Source organism: Hylaeus volcanicus, chromosome 1, assembly GCF_026283585.1.
Source record: "Hylaeus volcanicus isolate JK05 chromosome 1, UHH_iyHylVolc1.0_haploid, whole genome shotgun sequence".
In the NCBI taxonomy this organism is placed as follows: domain Eukaryota; kingdom Metazoa; phylum Arthropoda; class Insecta; order Hymenoptera; family Colletidae; genus Hylaeus; species Hylaeus volcanicus.
In genome coordinates, this window is record NC_071976.1 from 19,280,129 (window position 1) to 19,298,455 (window position 18,327).

The window sequence follows — 18,327 nt, forward strand, 5'->3', positions numbered from 1 at the left end:
TGATATAATTAAAATGTTTATCGTATTGCCTCGCAACTAACACATGCATTTACAATAATCTCTTTCTATTTTTAGAAAAATTCGAACGTTTCCAAGAATTTAAAACAAAGTGTAAAAATCTGAGTATTTGAATGAATATTTGAAAATTTGAGTATCTGTTCGAATATTTGAAACATTATTTGATTTTAATCACATGCTTCAATTTTGTTGCAGGTATGTATAGCTAATTCATACAACTTCATTAAGCCTGGAATAATATGGGGTAAGTGTTTTACCATGAATATTACTGTAAACGATTTTTTTATAAAACCCAAATGGTTTGGAATACATCTGATTTGTTTAGCTAAGAAAAAAAGTACATATGATTATAATTGAACGTGAAAGATGATGATCCTTTCAGTGTTCAGTACACTACGCTGCCAGCAGATGTATCTTGTTATTAAGAAATCAAATCTTAAGCTGCACTTGGTAAATCCCTTATTTGAAAACATGTTGTAAAATTAAATGCTATGCTGTGTCTTGTATCCGAAAAAATTAATGAATATACGTATATTTATAATTAAAACTTGATGAAAAGTAACTGAATAAACGAGATAGTTGTGTGTGTTAAATTTGCTAACAGTTACCTGTGGCGAAGGTTGATCAACTTTGATCCATACTCGTTTTCATAAAATCACTCGTAAAATGAGGTATAGAGGGAAGATTGTTTTTTTTAATTTACTATACAATGAAAACTATCTGACTGAATAATTACTTATTGAGTATATAGTTCTGTTAGCTCAGAAATATTAGTTGGAGATACGCATTTTACCATTGACATTGTTTTCCTAAATAAACAAAAATCTTCGTTCTTGCTTAGTACCTAAACAAATTTAATCAATCACCTGAAAAAAAACGTCGAACTTTATAGTCCTACGATTTTGTGAAATATAGCCGTAGGTAGAACGTCATGAAAAAAAAATATTTTGAAGCTTGCAGTTGCAGCTTTCAAATCCTATTGAGCGATTTTCCAGGCGAAGCTTTTCCTAGCAGCGACAACACTTCAAAGCCGATCTGTCAAATCGTTTAAAATGCCTCCACTTTGGAGTCACGCACGAAGTTTGGAAAATTGTTTTTACAATGTTTATCAACGCATCATTAAACTTTAGAGTTTGGCTTTTAAACCTGCCTGCTTTTTATCGAGACTATGATTAACTTTTCAAGCCGTATTAGGTTCAATATCCATATAAGTGAGATTAAATTGAATATCTACAAAGAATATAATAACATGAATTAATTCAATATTATCATAAGTTATGAAAATGGGTTTTTATTTATTATAACAATCCGAAAACCTGAAAAGGGTAATTCTATTGTATTTCCTACTACTTGGAAAAGTTAATAAATTAAAAGAAAATAAAGTTTTTATTTATTACGACTTTTTCAATTATTAGAAGTTCTAGGCAAAAATGAAGATCTTTATTTATCGAAAAAGACTATGTCAATTTTAAATAAAATCATATCTTTAACTAATATCTTTAATATTTCTACCAACGACTGGAAAATAATCTTTTAATTCTGTTTGTATAACAAACGTAGAATTATTTGCTATTTTATCTTTATTGATTTCATATTTGAAATTATAATTTCACCTGATATACTTTTGAAAAACAATTTCACAATTATTTCAAACAGTTAGCAAATAAAATAATGATATCGCATGATATTTCAAATAATGTTATTTCAAAAATGATCACAGGTATGAAAACAATTATGGAATAAAATAATATGTAATTTGAAATAACGTTTCACATAATATCACTTTAAATGTGTCTAGAAATTGTTTGTTATTACATCTTTACTGCTTTCATATTCGAAATTATCGTATACTTGTAGTTTCACGTGATATACCTTTGAAGAACAATTTCACAGTTATTTCGAACAATTAGAAAATAAAATAATATGTTATTTGTCTTAATATTTCAAGTAATATAAGCAAATTTTCTTGCGGGTCAAAACTGACCCATCTCTGTTCGACCATATCCGCCATGCAACTGTTAACGTCGTAATCTCGATCATGGGACTGGATAGTTCCCGAGTAATCCCTCCGAAAATTCCGATCGCCGAAGGTAATCCGGGAACATATCGGCTTTTCGCCCTGGCGACGGAAATCCTTGTTCGCTTTTAGCACGGGAAACGTCGTTGACAACTGCGACTCGAAGCGTCGAACGGTCGTGTTCTTGTTTCTCGACTTAAAGCGAATCGAACGATAATGGTCATAGCTGCCTCGGCAGGAAGAGAGAAAATCACTACGACCGTGGAATCAAAGGGTGCGGATGGATCGTCAAGTGTTGGCGCGTTTTATTGCTCGATGGTAAGTAATAAAATAAAAATAGAAATAGGGATGCTTGCGTGTGCAGAGTAATAAAGATGTTCGTCTGCCGCAACGTAAACATGTATTAATGCTTTTATTACAACATTCTCACTCTTGGATTTGAGTAGTCTTCAGACCTGCGACTACCGCAATTGAAATTTTTATTTTGATTTGATTGGTTGAATAGGTAGCAGAATACGGTGTAAATGGTTTCCTAAACTGGAGCTTCAGGATTCTTTTTCTTTTTTTTCAATAAAACACAATTATGTCTACCGTATTACTATTATGAGAATTACTGCTACAATAGTTCCTCAAGAATTTTGAAAAAATTAACACTTTCGCTACTACCATTCAGTTGTAAAATCATTTGTCCCTACCCACGCTACATTTATAATTATTTTATTCAATGCTATCGAGGACTACAGTATACAATTTAAATGTATTGAATATACGAATTGAATGTACCAATTAACGTGTTCCACCTAAAGTGGCATTAGTTGAAAATTCGTATATTATTTGTTTACACGCATGCAATAGAAAATCATCGCAGTCACACATTACATCAAAGTATTAGGTGGACTGGAAAGTAATGTCGTTTCTTTCACATTAAATTCAAGCAAATTTTTTATAAATTTCTATTTTTAATTATTAATTGTATAATCGCTCCCGTTATCAATAGCCTTTTGCCATCTAGTGTGCAAATTGCCAGTGCCAGATCGATAAAAATCAATGAGCTGATGAACGATAAACAAGTATTTAAAATTGCAAAAACGACATTACTTTCCGGTTCGCCTAATATTTCTCTGTACGAAAATTAGCCAAATTTGAAAATCTCTACATTTTTGAAAGGATCATACATACATTATTTACATTTTCATGGAATATTATAATGTTATATTCAAAACTTAAAGTTCTTGTAACGCTCTTTTTAGATACAGGTTCCTTTTTATTAAGTTGATATAGTAGTCACCACTGCTTGATAATGTGACAATGCTTCATGTAATAAAGAATGACTTAGCAGTGCGAGGGTTAATGAATGCAACACCAAATTGATCTAATTTTTGTTTGTTTATTATGATCTCGAACACAAGAGGGTTACATTCCCTATTTCATATATTCGCCGCGATATGGCTATCAACAGGAAAATTAGCTCGCTGATGGTTTGACTCGATTACTCTGAAGGCAGAGTGTTTCACATCTTATTTGCACCTAACACAATGTTTGCTGAGGCGACCTTAACATTTTACAGTGTGAAGTAAAGAGCAACAGTATTTATAAACTTCTGTAAACACCTTTTTATTGAAAAATCATATCAAATTTTAATGTAATATTTATATTCGTAATATACACCTAACTTTTTTACGCTTCTCTCACGCGAATTTGAAGTTACACTGATTAAAACAGTTTTCCACATTTGAAAAATTTCTTTCATCTAGCACGATTTCAAAGTCACTGCCTTAAAAATATGTCCGTGTATTTTAAGTTTTGCAGCTCAATAAAATTGCATAAGTATGGATACTTATTCGTAGTTCTCTAAGTTTATTGAAGAAATTTCTAGATCTGATGTTTCCAAATAAATATTTCGTCATAAATGTATATATTTGTAAAGTTTATCCATATACCTACATATTCCGGTTCTATTTCCGGTACTAATCGGTTCAGTATTTCCGGAGATTACCTCCTACATACAAATAAACAAACAAACTTTAGCTCTTTATAATATTAATGTAGATACACCAATTTTTTTCACCAATTTCTGAGGAGCGTATCTACCGCGTGAAAAAGAGTTGGCTGTATTGCACCAGTATTTCACAAAAATTACACTGTACCTTACCAAGATCTCAACTTCACAGCTAACTAATAACATGCTATTCAAAGAAATTGTCTCACCCAGACCTAACTAATAACATGCTATTCAAATAAATTGTCTACGCCAATATAAAAATCATCTTTCAAGCGTTCAATAGGTAGGACACCAGTACTGATATGCCTTTTCTCGACGAGGAAACCCTTCTGCGTGAAAACTATTACAATTGGACTCGAGAATTCCGTGGAGGAGGCTTGGTCATCGTAACGATCCTCGGACACATCGCTATCCTCTTGTCCAGTGTCTGACGTGGAATATCCTTGACTGTTTTGAAAGGACCCTCAAGGATTCAGAAACACCGAACGACCGATCTTCTGCCTCTCGTTAGACGCGAAACGCGGAGACATATTTATGACGCTTCCTCGAGGGAACAAGAGGGTTCCTAAAAGCGGATGGAATTTATCAAAATAATGCGCGCTTAAGTGTACAATGTTTTATGACCTTTTCGCTGCTTGTGGTGTTTCAGAGTAAAAGAAACGCGACGGGATTAACCACGGAACGATAAACTTGGATGCCAGAAACGTGGGCACACCTAATGCTTCTTTATTCCTTCTGATTTAATAATGCTCACTCTTTATTCCATATGATTTAATAACACTCATTCTTTATTCCTCCGGACGAAAAAAGGAATAATGCGAATCCCGAGTTTATTTGGCAATTGTCATATATCTTCTCATTTCTTAGAATGCTTCTTTCGTTCTATTCACTATTAAATTGTAAAGGGATACTGTAAGGGACCGTTCAGAAACGACAACTTATTTTGCTGTAAACGCGGGGTATAATGAAACAATGGAATAGGGTAATCGAAGGATAATTTAAAAAAAAAAAATATACATTTTAAATTGAATAACCTACTCCTTTTCTAATTCGGTTAAAAAGTAGTCTGAATGACCATCTGTACTTCCCAAGGAATTAAAAAATATTAGTTATTTAATCAACATGTTATGTTCAAGGTATAACATACATTTGCAAACATTGCAAACTTGCAAAGCTTGCAAACACCTAACTAGCGTGTTTAATTCTTATCTTCTTCAGACGATAGCCTGTTCCTATCGTCTGTTCCAAAGTAAGCCTGTTCCAAAGTAATTATTTAGTAAATTGTTGAGGAAGTCTGTGGAAAGTTGCGAATCATGCAAAACCAAGAAAGGGCAAAATTATTGCTACCGGGAAGTAACAATTAACACCCTTTGCAGAGGAAGCGCAGTGTTGCAAAATTATTTAGATACGTGCTAGATCTGAACAATAAAATTATTACAGAAAGCACACATTTATGTTAAATAATAAATAGAAATGTTCGATGTTTGGTGGAGAATCTAAATGAAATTACAATAATTTGACGCACTTATAAAGTGGAGTACGTGTATTATTAAGAATGTCTTACATTATGGTTAAAATAGTACCTATTCAAATACCTGTTTTATATAATTCTGGTCAGAAATTAAAGTAATCTTTATCATTACAGGTCTTGAAAATGAATCCTCACATAAAATCGAAACATCGTCATTAAATTGCTTGTATTAAAAAAGAATTATTACTCATTATTTAAATTTAAAACATGTTAAACGTATTTATAAATTGACTAGAAACAGTATTTTCGCATTAACTTAACTTTTATATCTCAACAAGCCAAAAATATACGAAATTTCGTTCTTTCGACCGCAGTTCAGTTTCTCATTCCACGAGCACATAAAGTTGTGCAATTCTAAGAGTAGAGTAGGTCTGAGAACTTACTGCACCAAGTACTGCCACATAAAATGCAATTTACTATTGAGCATAATTTTAACTTCCTCTTTAAATCGCACCGTACGTTCATACTATTTCTATAAATATTTCGCGTTTTAAACGGATCTGAAAAAGTAGGGGAAAAAATTGAATTAATCTGGAGGATTTTCTATCCGAACGATTTTCTGTATCATGTAAGAACCATGGAACGCAGAGAATAATCCAATAATTTCGGGGGCGCGAAAAACGAAATGCAATAGCTGGAAAAATGAATGGAATTTTCTGAAACGCAATACGTTTGTCTGTACTTTAACTTCTCGAAGCTTACACGAGTCCTCGTCTATCAAAGAACTATTCGCATTCCGTGGAACTAGAGTCCCTACGATTTCACGAGCATTGCTTGAGGATATTCCCGTTGACAAGAGGGAAATGGTGTCATTTGTGAATTTTTTTGCAAGAAAAATATTAACACGAATAATCTCAGATTTTAATATGAAATTCTAGAACATATTCCCCACATTCTGGTATTTTTTAATGATAAAAATACAAACATAATCTGCTTGCAAAATTTGTTGAAGTTTAGACTGCAGAAAAAACATCGTTTCTAAGCAAAATTGAATATAACTATATAAATAAATAATTGACTATCTCAATTTATTTAGTACATAAATAGTAATCGATCCATTAAAAAGGGTTAGAGGAAGATTGTCTAAATTGGGCATGCTTTGTCAGTACCTTAAAGTGTACTATTTCTATCAAATAAATGGAAAAGAATATTTAAATAAAATATAGCCCTCCTTGGGTAACGTCGAATGATATCAGTAAGTTCAAAATATGATGTTTACCGAAAGAAATTATTGCATCAATATTACGATTAAAATACTGAAGTGTCTATGTATAAAACCGTGAAGGATTTGAAGTAATATGTTCATGATTTTATATGGAATTTTCCTAGTATTTGTAGAAAAAGTTATCTTTTATATACATAGATACGAATATACGTTTGAGATACTTATTTGAGAAATTGATTACTACACTTATGTGTAATAACAGTAAGTACGTCATAGACATGTATGCGAATTTATTGATAAAAAAATTATTTCTTAGAATTATGTTTAAATAAAAATGATGAAATCCTGAAGAAACTCGTTATCGAAATTAAAAGTCAATCCTGACGTCATGGACGCTAGATCATCCTACTAAATTCACAAATGGCTAAAAATGTCCCTTTTAAGAAATCTTCTCGCGCGACTTTACTAAGAAGATTTCAAAAATCTGGGACGAATTTATAGACGAATCGAATCGAAACTCCAGAAATGGATGTAAAAGAACGTCGATAACCCGCGAATTTTTCATGTGGGATTCGAGAAATTCGAGAAACGCCGTGCTCACCGAAAATTCTGCGAAGGATTCCACGAAATTTCTGTGAAAGAAACTTGGACCTTGAGACGATTCATCCGTCCCGTAAGTCAGAGCTGCGCACAGCGGTTGCAAACGTCCGAGAAATGATATGAAATCGTGGATATGTAAAATAAGCTCGATATTGTGTGAAATTTAGCATGCAAATGTTTTCAAGTTCAGAGATCTCATTTTATATGATTTCAGAACTCAATGGCGGGACTTACAGAACAGTAATATAGAGAAATGTTTACAGAATCGTTCAATTTGTATGTTATTTTAGAATACTGGAATTTCAGAGATCGACTATTTGAGTTTGATTAGTTATATAATTAATAATGTTTGAATACGTATATTTTTATATACAGGATGTCCCAAAAATGTTGTAATAGCTTGAAAGAGGTGGTTCGGGAGGTAATTTGAAACAACTTTTTCCTTAGCGAAAATGTTGTCCGAGGCTTCGTTAAGGAGATATTAACACATTCGCGACCGCTAAAGTGAATTCACGTCACTTCAAATTCTATTCCTGATTATGACAAAATTATGAAAATCATTTTGTTTTATACACTACATATTTACAACATTGATATTTCGAAACATATTTTGTAATTTTCATCTTCGCCCTAACGATACAAATTTCCGATGCCCAGCTTCAGAATTTTATTTTCGCGAATGTGTTAAATAATTTGAAATACTGTAAGGCAATTAACCAATTCAAACTTTCGCGCTGCGAGCGTAATCAGCGCGCGCATATACTATCGCTATCTGGCTAAGACAAGAGGAAGAGAACAATACCGATTACGAACACGGTTATGATTATAATTACGATTATAAATGTGCGTGTAGCGTTCATTTTATGCTCTGGCTAAGACAAGAGGAAGAAAATAGTAGCAATTACGAACACGGTTACGATTACGATTACGATTACGATTATAAATGTGCGTGTAGCGTTTATTTTATGAAGAATATATCAATATTGTTCAACCGAACGAATTAAAGAATTTATTAAATACCCCGGAGCTTACAATACTATTCATGGTGAGAATATTGAAAAATTGGTTAGTTGAGTTTTGACCGCGTTTTAGGGGATCTACCCCGTCGTGCAACGCGACGACCGCTTCGGAAAGTGGTAACTGCAGTCGTTGGCCATGGTTCGTAGTACGAAAAAGGAAGCTGAAAAAGCACGGAGAAGAGACCGAAGACTGGACGGGATTTAGCGATTTATGCCCCAGCCACGCCTGCTTTTCGTTCCTCGTACAAGAAGAACGAAATTGCCAGACAGGAAAAGTAGCGATGGTGGGAGACAGAAGGGACGACTCTCGCTTGCTAGCCGTTTGAAAAGAAACCGTTCTACGGGTGTAGACACCGGTATACATACGTACGTACTTCCGGTGCACGCGGACCTCTCGCGTAAATCTCACGCCGGAAAAACTCTCTCTTCCCACCCGATTCTTTCTGTTCTCCTCTGCTCGTCTTCCACGTCCGTCCGCCCGACTCCTCTGTCCTGTTCTAGCGTAACACCCTCGCCTTTTCTCGCTTTCGTCCGTCCGGCTTTTAGCTTTTAGCGAGCCATTTCAGTTCTGCTCGTTCGCGCAGCAAGAAAGACCTGTTTCACGATTGGTCAGCTCCTGCGCTGTCGGGCTAGTCTGCTTCAATTTCGTGCAAAAAGATCTCTGCAGGACTGTTGCTAATTCGCGCATTTAATCTCGTGCCAGGCCCACCGGTTTTTCTGGGAATGTAAATCATTGGTTTGTATGTCCGACCCCTGTGGTTGAGGTGTTGGATGAATCGCAATACTGTAATGTCTCGGACATGAAGACTGTATAAAGAGATCCAACTCCCTACGAAAGTTACTAGAAAACTGTGATCAAAATCCCGAGCTTTAAGTTATGAATATTTCGTCCACTCGCGGCCCAAGTGCGCATAGACTACGATATATTAGGTACCGGAAAAAGTTCGTGCGGATTTTTCAGAGAAAAATACAAATACTCAAATCTGTTTTAAATTGTAGGTTTATTCAACGAAACAATCATCATTTATCATCAATTTCATCAATAACTTCATCAATTTCTTTGCAATAAGTATCCGCAGTAATAGTTTGCCACGTGGAAGAAAATCAACGTGAACGATGCCTCGTGTAGTCCACCGAACAGTGATCAGCACCTTCTTCGAATGGAGACTCGGTTTTGGTATGGTCCCTGTTGCACACGACCCCTTCTGAACCCAGTGGTGTGATCGTCGTACATTATCATATTCCACCCACTTTTCATCACAAGTTAAAATTCGATCGATAAATGGATATTGCAAATGCTCAGCCGCAAGTATTTGTTCTCTTCCGTTAAACGGTGCGGTATCCATTTGCTCAATCGTTTGTGAAAATTAGGTAAATGAATTCGCTTTTTTGCGGTAGATTCTTCAAATTCGAATACTTGACAAAGCTCAGGACATCTGTTTCTTGGATTTGAACTTACGTACTCGATGAATTTTTCGTCTTCGATGACAGATGGACGCCCTGAACGCGGTTCGTCATCTACCGATTCATTTCCTTCTTTGAACCTTTTAAACCATTTCTATGCGGTTCTTTCACTAACAGCACCTTCCCCACAAACGATATAAATGCGTCTTACTGCATTTGCTGCTGTACTGCCATGTTTAAATTCGTAAAGAATAAAAGCATGAATTTTTACTCTTTCGCTGTCCATGTTTACTGTTCCTATAGCTACACAACAACGAAACAATTGAACTTCACAGAGCATGCATACCAATTACAAAGATCAAGCTTTAAAATAAAACCAAATTCATGTCTTACAGTTGCCAATTGTCACACGAAAATCGATATACAGTTACAATTAACGAATAAACCGCACGAACTTTTTCCGGTACCTAATATACCGGGTGATTCACGAGAAACAGAACACCTAATTATCTCAGTTCGACTTAAAGATAGAAGAAAATGTTAGAGGAAAAAGTTGTATTGTTTAAAGGGGCAAATATGAGGATATAAACAAAATTTCCGAATTTTGTAATTTTCAAGGTTTTTTGAAGGTCATCGGTAATTTTTTGGATTACATCCTATATTTTCAACATCATAAGATTGTAGCTGACTCCAAGACGAGTACAACGATGTGTTACACTATGACCTTCAAATGACCTTGAACTGAGAAATGAGAAATTTCCGTCTGATCAACGAAAGTGTAATTTCTTAAACCATTTCAGCACGTGTATACTGTTAATGGAAGGTAATTTCTAAGCATACATAAACATGTTTATCAATAAGCTACAGGTATTTACTACCGAGTCGGTTATTGTTATTGAAGAATTCCGAATGTATCAGTTAATCGATATCAGTTTAACGATGCGTTATTCAAAGGAAGAAAGGTTCAAGGTTCGGGTCAAGGTCATTTGAAGGTCATAGTGTAACACATCGTTGTACTCGTCTTGACGTCAGCTACAATCTTGTGATGTTGAAAATATAGGATGTAATCCAAAAATTACCGATAACCTTCAAAAAACCTTGAAAATTACAAATATCTGAAATTTTTTTTATATCCTCATATTTGTCCCCTTAAACAATACAACTTTATCCTCTAACATATTCTTCTATCTTTAAGTCGAACTGAGATAATTAGGTGTTCTGTTTCTCGTGAATCACGGTATATGTCATATGTCATATGTGTATGTATTATCATATATACAGGGTGTCCCAAAAGTCGGAGAGGAGCCGGAAATGGGGGGTAGCTGAGACGATTCTGAACAACAATTTCCTTTGCAAAAATGTCGGATGGGGCTTCGTTAAAGAGATATTAAGAGAAAACCCCGACCAATAACTTCGCTACCGCGGCCACTCCAACGGTCTACGCGCGCTCTGATTGGTCAGGGGTTTCGCTTAATATCTCCTTAACGAAGCCCCATCCGACATTTTTGCAAAGGAAATTGTTGTTCAGAATCGTCTCAGCTATCCCCCCATTTCCGGCTCCTCCCCGACTTTTGGGACACCCTGTATATGATATATAAACTGCATCTAAACTGCTGCGTAACAATATGCAAAGTTCCCTTTTGATCGACAATGATTTCTATGCGGTACCATTCCCAATAGATTTTTCTCTCGTAGCTATAGTTATTCGAAATTGGTTTACTGCGTTTCCAATGAAAGTTTGCAAGCGTTAGTTGTTTCGTCTTTAGACGGAACTATTTTTGAACGTCTACGAGGAAAGTTTATGTCCCATGGGATCTGTTTACCGGAGACGGACACTTTGCCTGGCACTGTTGGGAGCTGAGAAGATCCTGAGAGATAAGGGGAGTGGTTCTTGACTCCGTTCGTGGACTGTGTTTCCTTATATCGGGTTTAGTACAGTTGATACTGCTTGAGAATTCCAAGTGTAAGTCGAGTGCTTTTAGAAAACCGTTCCGACGTTTCGCTAGCATTGAAACTGGATTCGGCGGGAGATCGGATGACATGCTAATAATGATGTTTGCGGTTTCCAGTCGCAACCTACTAAAGACATCATATTGCATATTATTGATCGCTAATCGTAGATATATAATTGCCGGAATGAGCAATTTGGAAATGATCTTTAACAAAACGTTGATGTGCTTAGAATCTAAACTTTAGATGAATGATAATCAGGAGATACGAATGACACCGTGAAATGGGGTGAATAGAAACGAAATTTGAAAATGTCACGTTTTGTTGCTTAATTTGCATTATTTGCAGTTGTAAGGTTACTTATAGTCTAATTTATGTTTTTTCCAATTGTACATAGTTGATTATAGTTATATAATAGTTGACTAACTTTTATATAATCTATATTATAATTTCATAAAAATTAATATTTTGTAAGCTCCGAGGTATTTAATAAATTCTTTAATTCGTTCGGTTGAACAATACTGATATATTTTTCATAAAATAAACGCTACACGCACATTTATAATCGTAATCGTGATCGCTATTGTTCTCTTCCTCTTGTCTTAGCCAGAGGGCGATAGTATATGTGCGCACTGATTACGCTCGCAGCGCGAAAGTTTGAATTGGTTAATTGCCTTACAATTTAGCAAATATTACATATCACGCATATGTATGTAATCATGAGAAAATTTAAAAATTTTCATGATTTTCTGCGGCCAAAGTAATTAACATGAACTTTTGAAATTGTGTACGTTTATTTATTGGTCTTTATGTTTCATTAATATACCTTTCGATGAAAATTTCCTAATGTTCTTATCTCGTCATCTAATAAAATGTTTCTAGTCTCCTAACAAAGCTTAATTGATCATTTAACGTACATTCAAAGCAGTGTTTATATTTATCCCAATTTGCTTTGTGATTAGAAACAGTACCTTATTTTTTAATTATTATTATTTCTCAGAATGTTTTCCCTTAAACATTACTGCTCTAACAGCACTGACAATCCAGTGACATGTTACATTTACTTGATCCACCCTGTATACAATATATCTCGTCATTCGTTTACAATGTTAATATGGAGAAACCAACTTCTCTGGCGTCCCTTAGAGTCCTGCTTCTAATGCAAAGAAGAAGCTTGTCCGGTGTTCCATTTCTGACCCTGTGTGACCTTAGTCGTACCTCAGAGGCCCTTTGAACGCACTTAAAGGCAAGGAAAAATTATTATCTTGGCGTGAAATCGTTCTCCACCCGTCTCCGTTCGTTTCCGTATCGGCTGTGTCGTTCTCCCTGTCCTACCCCGACTGATCCCGATGTTCCTTTTATGCGAGCCTCGAGGATATTTGTCGCGACGTTCTAAGAAGGATCGCTGGAAGTGGCCCGACCCGTATCAGCAATGCAAATAAATACGTGCGCGCAATATAATTCGAATCGGTGGAAGGTAATTCGAAGGCCATGTATAAATTGGCACGATGGCGCGTGAAGAATTCGAAGTGATTGATCGACTTTATTTAAACCAGGGGAAATTCTGGCTGCATCCCTCGCTGAATACGGTCCAAAATTTATTTCCTACGTTCATCCAACGCCATCGTCGTGATCACTGCAACGTGTAATAATACGATTCAACCAGACGTATATTATCTACGCAATCCAGTATCCCATAGCGGCGTGACGTCGTTATTATGATCGTGGAACTTTTCAGGCTTTAAAGGCACACCTGTGGTGACAAACGTTTGCGATGGTATCGTTGATTCCCGTTCAAGTCTAGACACGTTGCTTTGCTAAGTAAACAACGACGATTTAGCGTTCTTACGCGAACGGTTAGCTCCTGTTGTCGTTGGGAGACGCTCCAGTTTCCTTGGAATCAACAACTTCAGGGGTGTTCTTCTATTTAAAAATTTTAACAGTTTCAAGACTATTTTCACGATTTTTTTGCAGTCAGGGTAATTAATGTAAACTTGAAATTTGGTACTTTTATTTGTACATGCATGTAAAGGATTCTGTTAAGTTTACAACTGTCCTGCTTTATTTATTTCGAAGTTATGTATAGTAAGAGTGATTGGATTTCTGTGCGCAATGGCATTTTTATTATATATATGATACACGATGAAATTTTGTTCCTAATGTTATACTATTTTATTATACGTGATATAATATTATAATTATAATTATTATAATAAAGAAAGAACGGTACATATATTGCGTGAAGCACGTATACACCTGCCGAAGGCTGGGCCGCGATTAATTTCGCGATCGGCGCAGCGGTTCTCGTCAATTGCCGCGCTGCTTCGCGCAATTCAAATGTAACACTAATCTTTAAGATACATACAGACATTGATCAAAAGGAAAATCCAGAACTCAAAATCGTTTCCTTGAAATTCATTCCTAAAGAAGATTTCGCTTTGGTACAATTTATATTTCTTTTGACGCTATTAAAATTTCAAATCGAAAGCTTACCTAATTGGAAATTGGCTATTTGAATCATTTTGAAGAGAAATAAATTTTTACAAAGATTGAAAGAATTTTATAAAATGTTATTTTATAACAAAATGGCTGCCGTTTAAAGACGAAGGTTACATTTTTTATATAAAACTTCTCAGGTTTTCTAATATGAAAAAAAAATAAATGAATCTGTAGAACTAGAGGATCGTGATTGCTCGCTCGTGAGTGGAGTCCTTGTTAAATCGGGAAGTTAATAAATGAATGTGTAGAACTCGGTAACTTCAAAGTTTGTAGTTAGTACATCTTTCGTAGTGATCGGAAGATTTTTATAAAATAATAGAATATAACAAAGTGGTTGTGGTCGAACAAAGGAAAATTTTCTTCCCTAAGACAGAAACAAAAATACAATCAAAATTTCGTCAAATATAAGTTTTAATTACAATCGACAAAAAAGATCTCGCTAAATAACCACATCTGAAAAAAAACAGAAAAGTCTTCTATTATTAACACAATAAATACGACAGGTATCACTATTCTTTGTATGATAAAGTAAATGTGTTTACAAGTTATTAAATTTTAAATCGAAAACTTTATTAGCTGGAAACTGATGATTGAAATGATCGTTTCAAGCATTTAAAGTGAAAAGCAATTTTTGCAATAATTAAAAAATTGTTAAAAAATTGTTAAAAAATACAGTACACTGTAACGAAAGTGTTATCATTTAAATTAAAAAGTTCCATTTTTCTTCTCTTCGTGCAATTCCATGTTAAAGCGAGTAATGCCAATACGTTTTTTACCCACTGTACAATAATTCCCTAGAAAGTTGTGCAATAACGTTGCCAGCTTTTTCGTTATTTAAACTAGCGAAATTGGTCGGATGGAAATAAGTTGGTGCCGTTGCCAGTCCATCCCGCGAGACAGACGGACCGTGAAGGGTTAATGGCTCGCAGTTGCGTCCGCGCCCTCGTAAAATGTGATCTATGTTCAATTAATTTTTGTACCCGCACGTCGGCCCGCCGCCGCGCCGGTGAGAGCGTCTACTTTCGCGCCGCTTCGAATTGCATCCCTGATGCATGGCGTCGCTGTAAATGTTGCAAGGTAGCGCAGCCACGCGACGCATTGCGCGACGTATTGTCGCAAACCCCCGCAACGAAACCTCCATCGTTTCCAAGCTGTTCTCGCAGCGTGCACCAGGCGACCCATTCGCGATTCCAGCTGGGAAGACGGCCTCGCCTCTTGCATATTTCATACGATCCGTAGCCGAAATAATCGAGGAACTCCGGCCCCGCTATTAAATTATTGATAAGAACCTGCACGCCAGAAAGCGGCGTACGTAAACGCGTGCTGACTTCGACGTATCTGGTCTCTCACCGGTAGTCTCTTGGCTCCACTGGCGAAACACCAGCTTTCTGAGCTGGAAATTGGTATCGATGAGGGATGACTACGAAACCGTGCATGATTTATTCATTTTGGCGAAAGCCAGTCCACGCGGAATACGTGATAAAGCTGGACTCCCGAGTTGCGCGGACTGATTACCAGTCGAAATTAAATTTGCAGACATTCTTCGTGGTAGAGGATAAACGTTGGTAACTATGGCTCTTTATCGCGTCCATCGTGAAAACTGAGAATTGGTGTTTGTTCGGGAACGGGTGTACTGTTCCTTTAATGGACTATGGGAAAAGAATGCCAGCGGTCTTGAACGGTTTTGAATAATTATTTTATACACGTCTGTTGGTAAAATAAATACCGTTACAAACAAGATGATGAGCTGAGCGGTACCCGTCGAGTGTTTCACTGTCCGATGAGTTGAGCTGACTCGAGGTGAGCTATGTGACGCTGTTAATATATAAATTCAGCCCGTCGGTTGAGTCCTGGATCGTGTGCGATGATCTCCACTTTGATTCCAATGAGCTGGATCTTGAGCTGGCACTTGATCACTTCAACTGTTGCAATGCGCTGACAAAAAAGTGAACCAATCGATGCGGCGCTGGCAGCCTCAAGGCGCCTCGGTTCGATGGGCCGATTCGCAAACAGTGTTTTTAGAATGTAAGAAGTTAGAAGTATAAGAAGGATTTCGGCAGCTGCTTCGATGAGTCGAATATTGAAGAGAGGATTAAGACATTTGAGGCTTCTGCGGCCTACTTTTTCATGAATTGATACGATACTAAGGCTTCCAAGTGTAAGCTGTGTACTTTAGATGAGGTAATCTTCAGGGTTCAAACGACATTCCGATATCAGGATCGTGGAGGATTGTGATGTTCTATTTTTTTTGGATTTGGCTATAAATTTTGTTTTATTAAGGGGTTAGGTCTAATCAGGATTTTCAAACTATCGATATTTCATTAAGGTTTATCTATTATATATATATAATACAAATATTTTATTAAGGTCAAGGTCATTGGGGATGCGTCTCCTATCGTAAATATTTGCCAATACCACTTTTTGAAACATTTAGGTCTTGACCCTTGGGAGAAGGGGGGGGGGTGTGTTAAGGGTCCAGATGACCACTATAGTAATCGTCAGGTCAAGGACTATCTATGATAAAAAAATCAGCCCGACCGAGGGGTACCCCGTTTTTTCAACCTCAACCCAAATCGCAAAATATCTTGATAATGGGACGACCAGGGATATATACCATACTCTACAAGATGCAACAGGTTTCACCCCGATTGGTCAAGCCATCTCGTCGTAATCGGGGAACATACATTTAATGAAAAAAAAAAGATATATACAGGGTGAGTCTTATAACGAGTGCAAGCATACTATTAACCCATTCGCGACTGCTGACGTGAATTCACGTCACTTCAAATTCTATTCCTGGTTATGAAAAAATTATGGAAATCTTTTTACTTTATACAGGGTGAGTCTTACAACGTGACGACCTCAAATAACTCGTAAGGTATTCGTTGTACGACAAAATGTTTCGAACAAAAGTTGCATGGTATCTAAGGGGGCATATAGTTATGTGATCTGTTTTTTAGTACCTTACTTTGTTATTGAGATATTAGTCTCGTAAACTTCGTACTTAGGAAAGATACTTCTACAACATACCTGAGTTTCGTAAAAATCCATTGGTCCCATGTTTGATGGATTTCCTTGTTAGTCCCGGCGCATCTCTCGCATTGCCATGCTCACAATTCCTCCGTTTCCGGTGGCACGATTCGAGATTTTCGTTTCCTTTGGGAAGGTCCAAGTGGCAGTTAATTTGTAATTTCGGTCCGTTGGCAGAACGTGGATCCCCGCGATCCTCGAACTTCTCCCGTCTGTTTCTCTGTGATATCCTCGTCTTACTTGGGTACGAAGGACCCGACGCAGGGCACACGATAGAAACCGCATCTCGACTCTATTTCAAAGTCACGAGAAACCCGGTGCCGGTGCACAGACGACGCGATTAACCAGCAGATCGAAATAAGCTCCGGCGCTTAATTAAGGCTAATCGTGTTAACGAATATACTTGCTGTACATTGACCTCCTCAGGGGTCCTCGTCGATGTGTCTTGATACCAATCTACAGTTGTAACCCTGGCGTGCTGCCTGGAAACCGAGGCTCATCCTCGAAAATTACCCTATATCCATCCAGTAGCGTGCTACCTCTGTGTATCGAATAGGCTCTCGTCGATGGCTGGAACACTGTCTCCAAGCACGGTTATTTCACAGTAATTACTCATAATGACGACGAACTCGTTTGGACGAGACGGGCGAACGGTCTCTATTTACAGCCGTTGAAGTATTAAGAGGTAAATACGGTGCTTCGAACAATTGCAGGTTCACGACTTCGGACTATTCGAGAGAACGACCTAAATATCGGGCTCAAAAGAACCACTGTAGAGCCAACATCGTTCACGGTATTCGTTTCTTTCGGACCAAAAATCAGAGATGAACGAAATTCTTGTCTAGATTAATGTTTCGAGTAACAAATAACAGGTAAATAGCGTGTGGTTCGTTATTTCTCCAATAATAAGTAATTATCATCTGAAATATGAGTTTGTATTTTTCGTTGAAGAAATGAGAGTTTATGTAAATAACTGATAGAATAAGTGTAACGAATTCATCTTTATATATTGGTTTTATTAGTTTTCTATTATTTAATTTCAAGTAATATTTTGCCTATCTTTATCAAAAATAGCTATTTACGTAATACTTG

The 18,327-nt window shown here is 36.5% G+C and overlaps 1 protein-coding gene across 2 annotated transcripts in view; it reads left to right on the top strand.

The window, feature by feature from the left end:
- LOC128883069 (semaphorin-1A-like) overlaps window positions 1–1,224 on the top strand; it is a 582,486-nt gene extending 581,262 nt beyond the window's left edge. The window contains exon 6 of one of the 2 annotated variants that reach the window (XM_054135057.1): window positions 214–932. In XM_054135057.1, coding sequence (XP_053991032.1) covers window positions 214–375 — 162 coding nt within the window. In that variant the 3' untranslated portion in view covers window positions 376–932. Of the gene's footprint in view, window positions 1–213 lie in introns of both variants that reach the window. The other variant, XM_054135065.1, reaches the window with a different exon arrangement.
- Window positions 1,225–18,327: the final 17,103 nt, after the last annotated feature.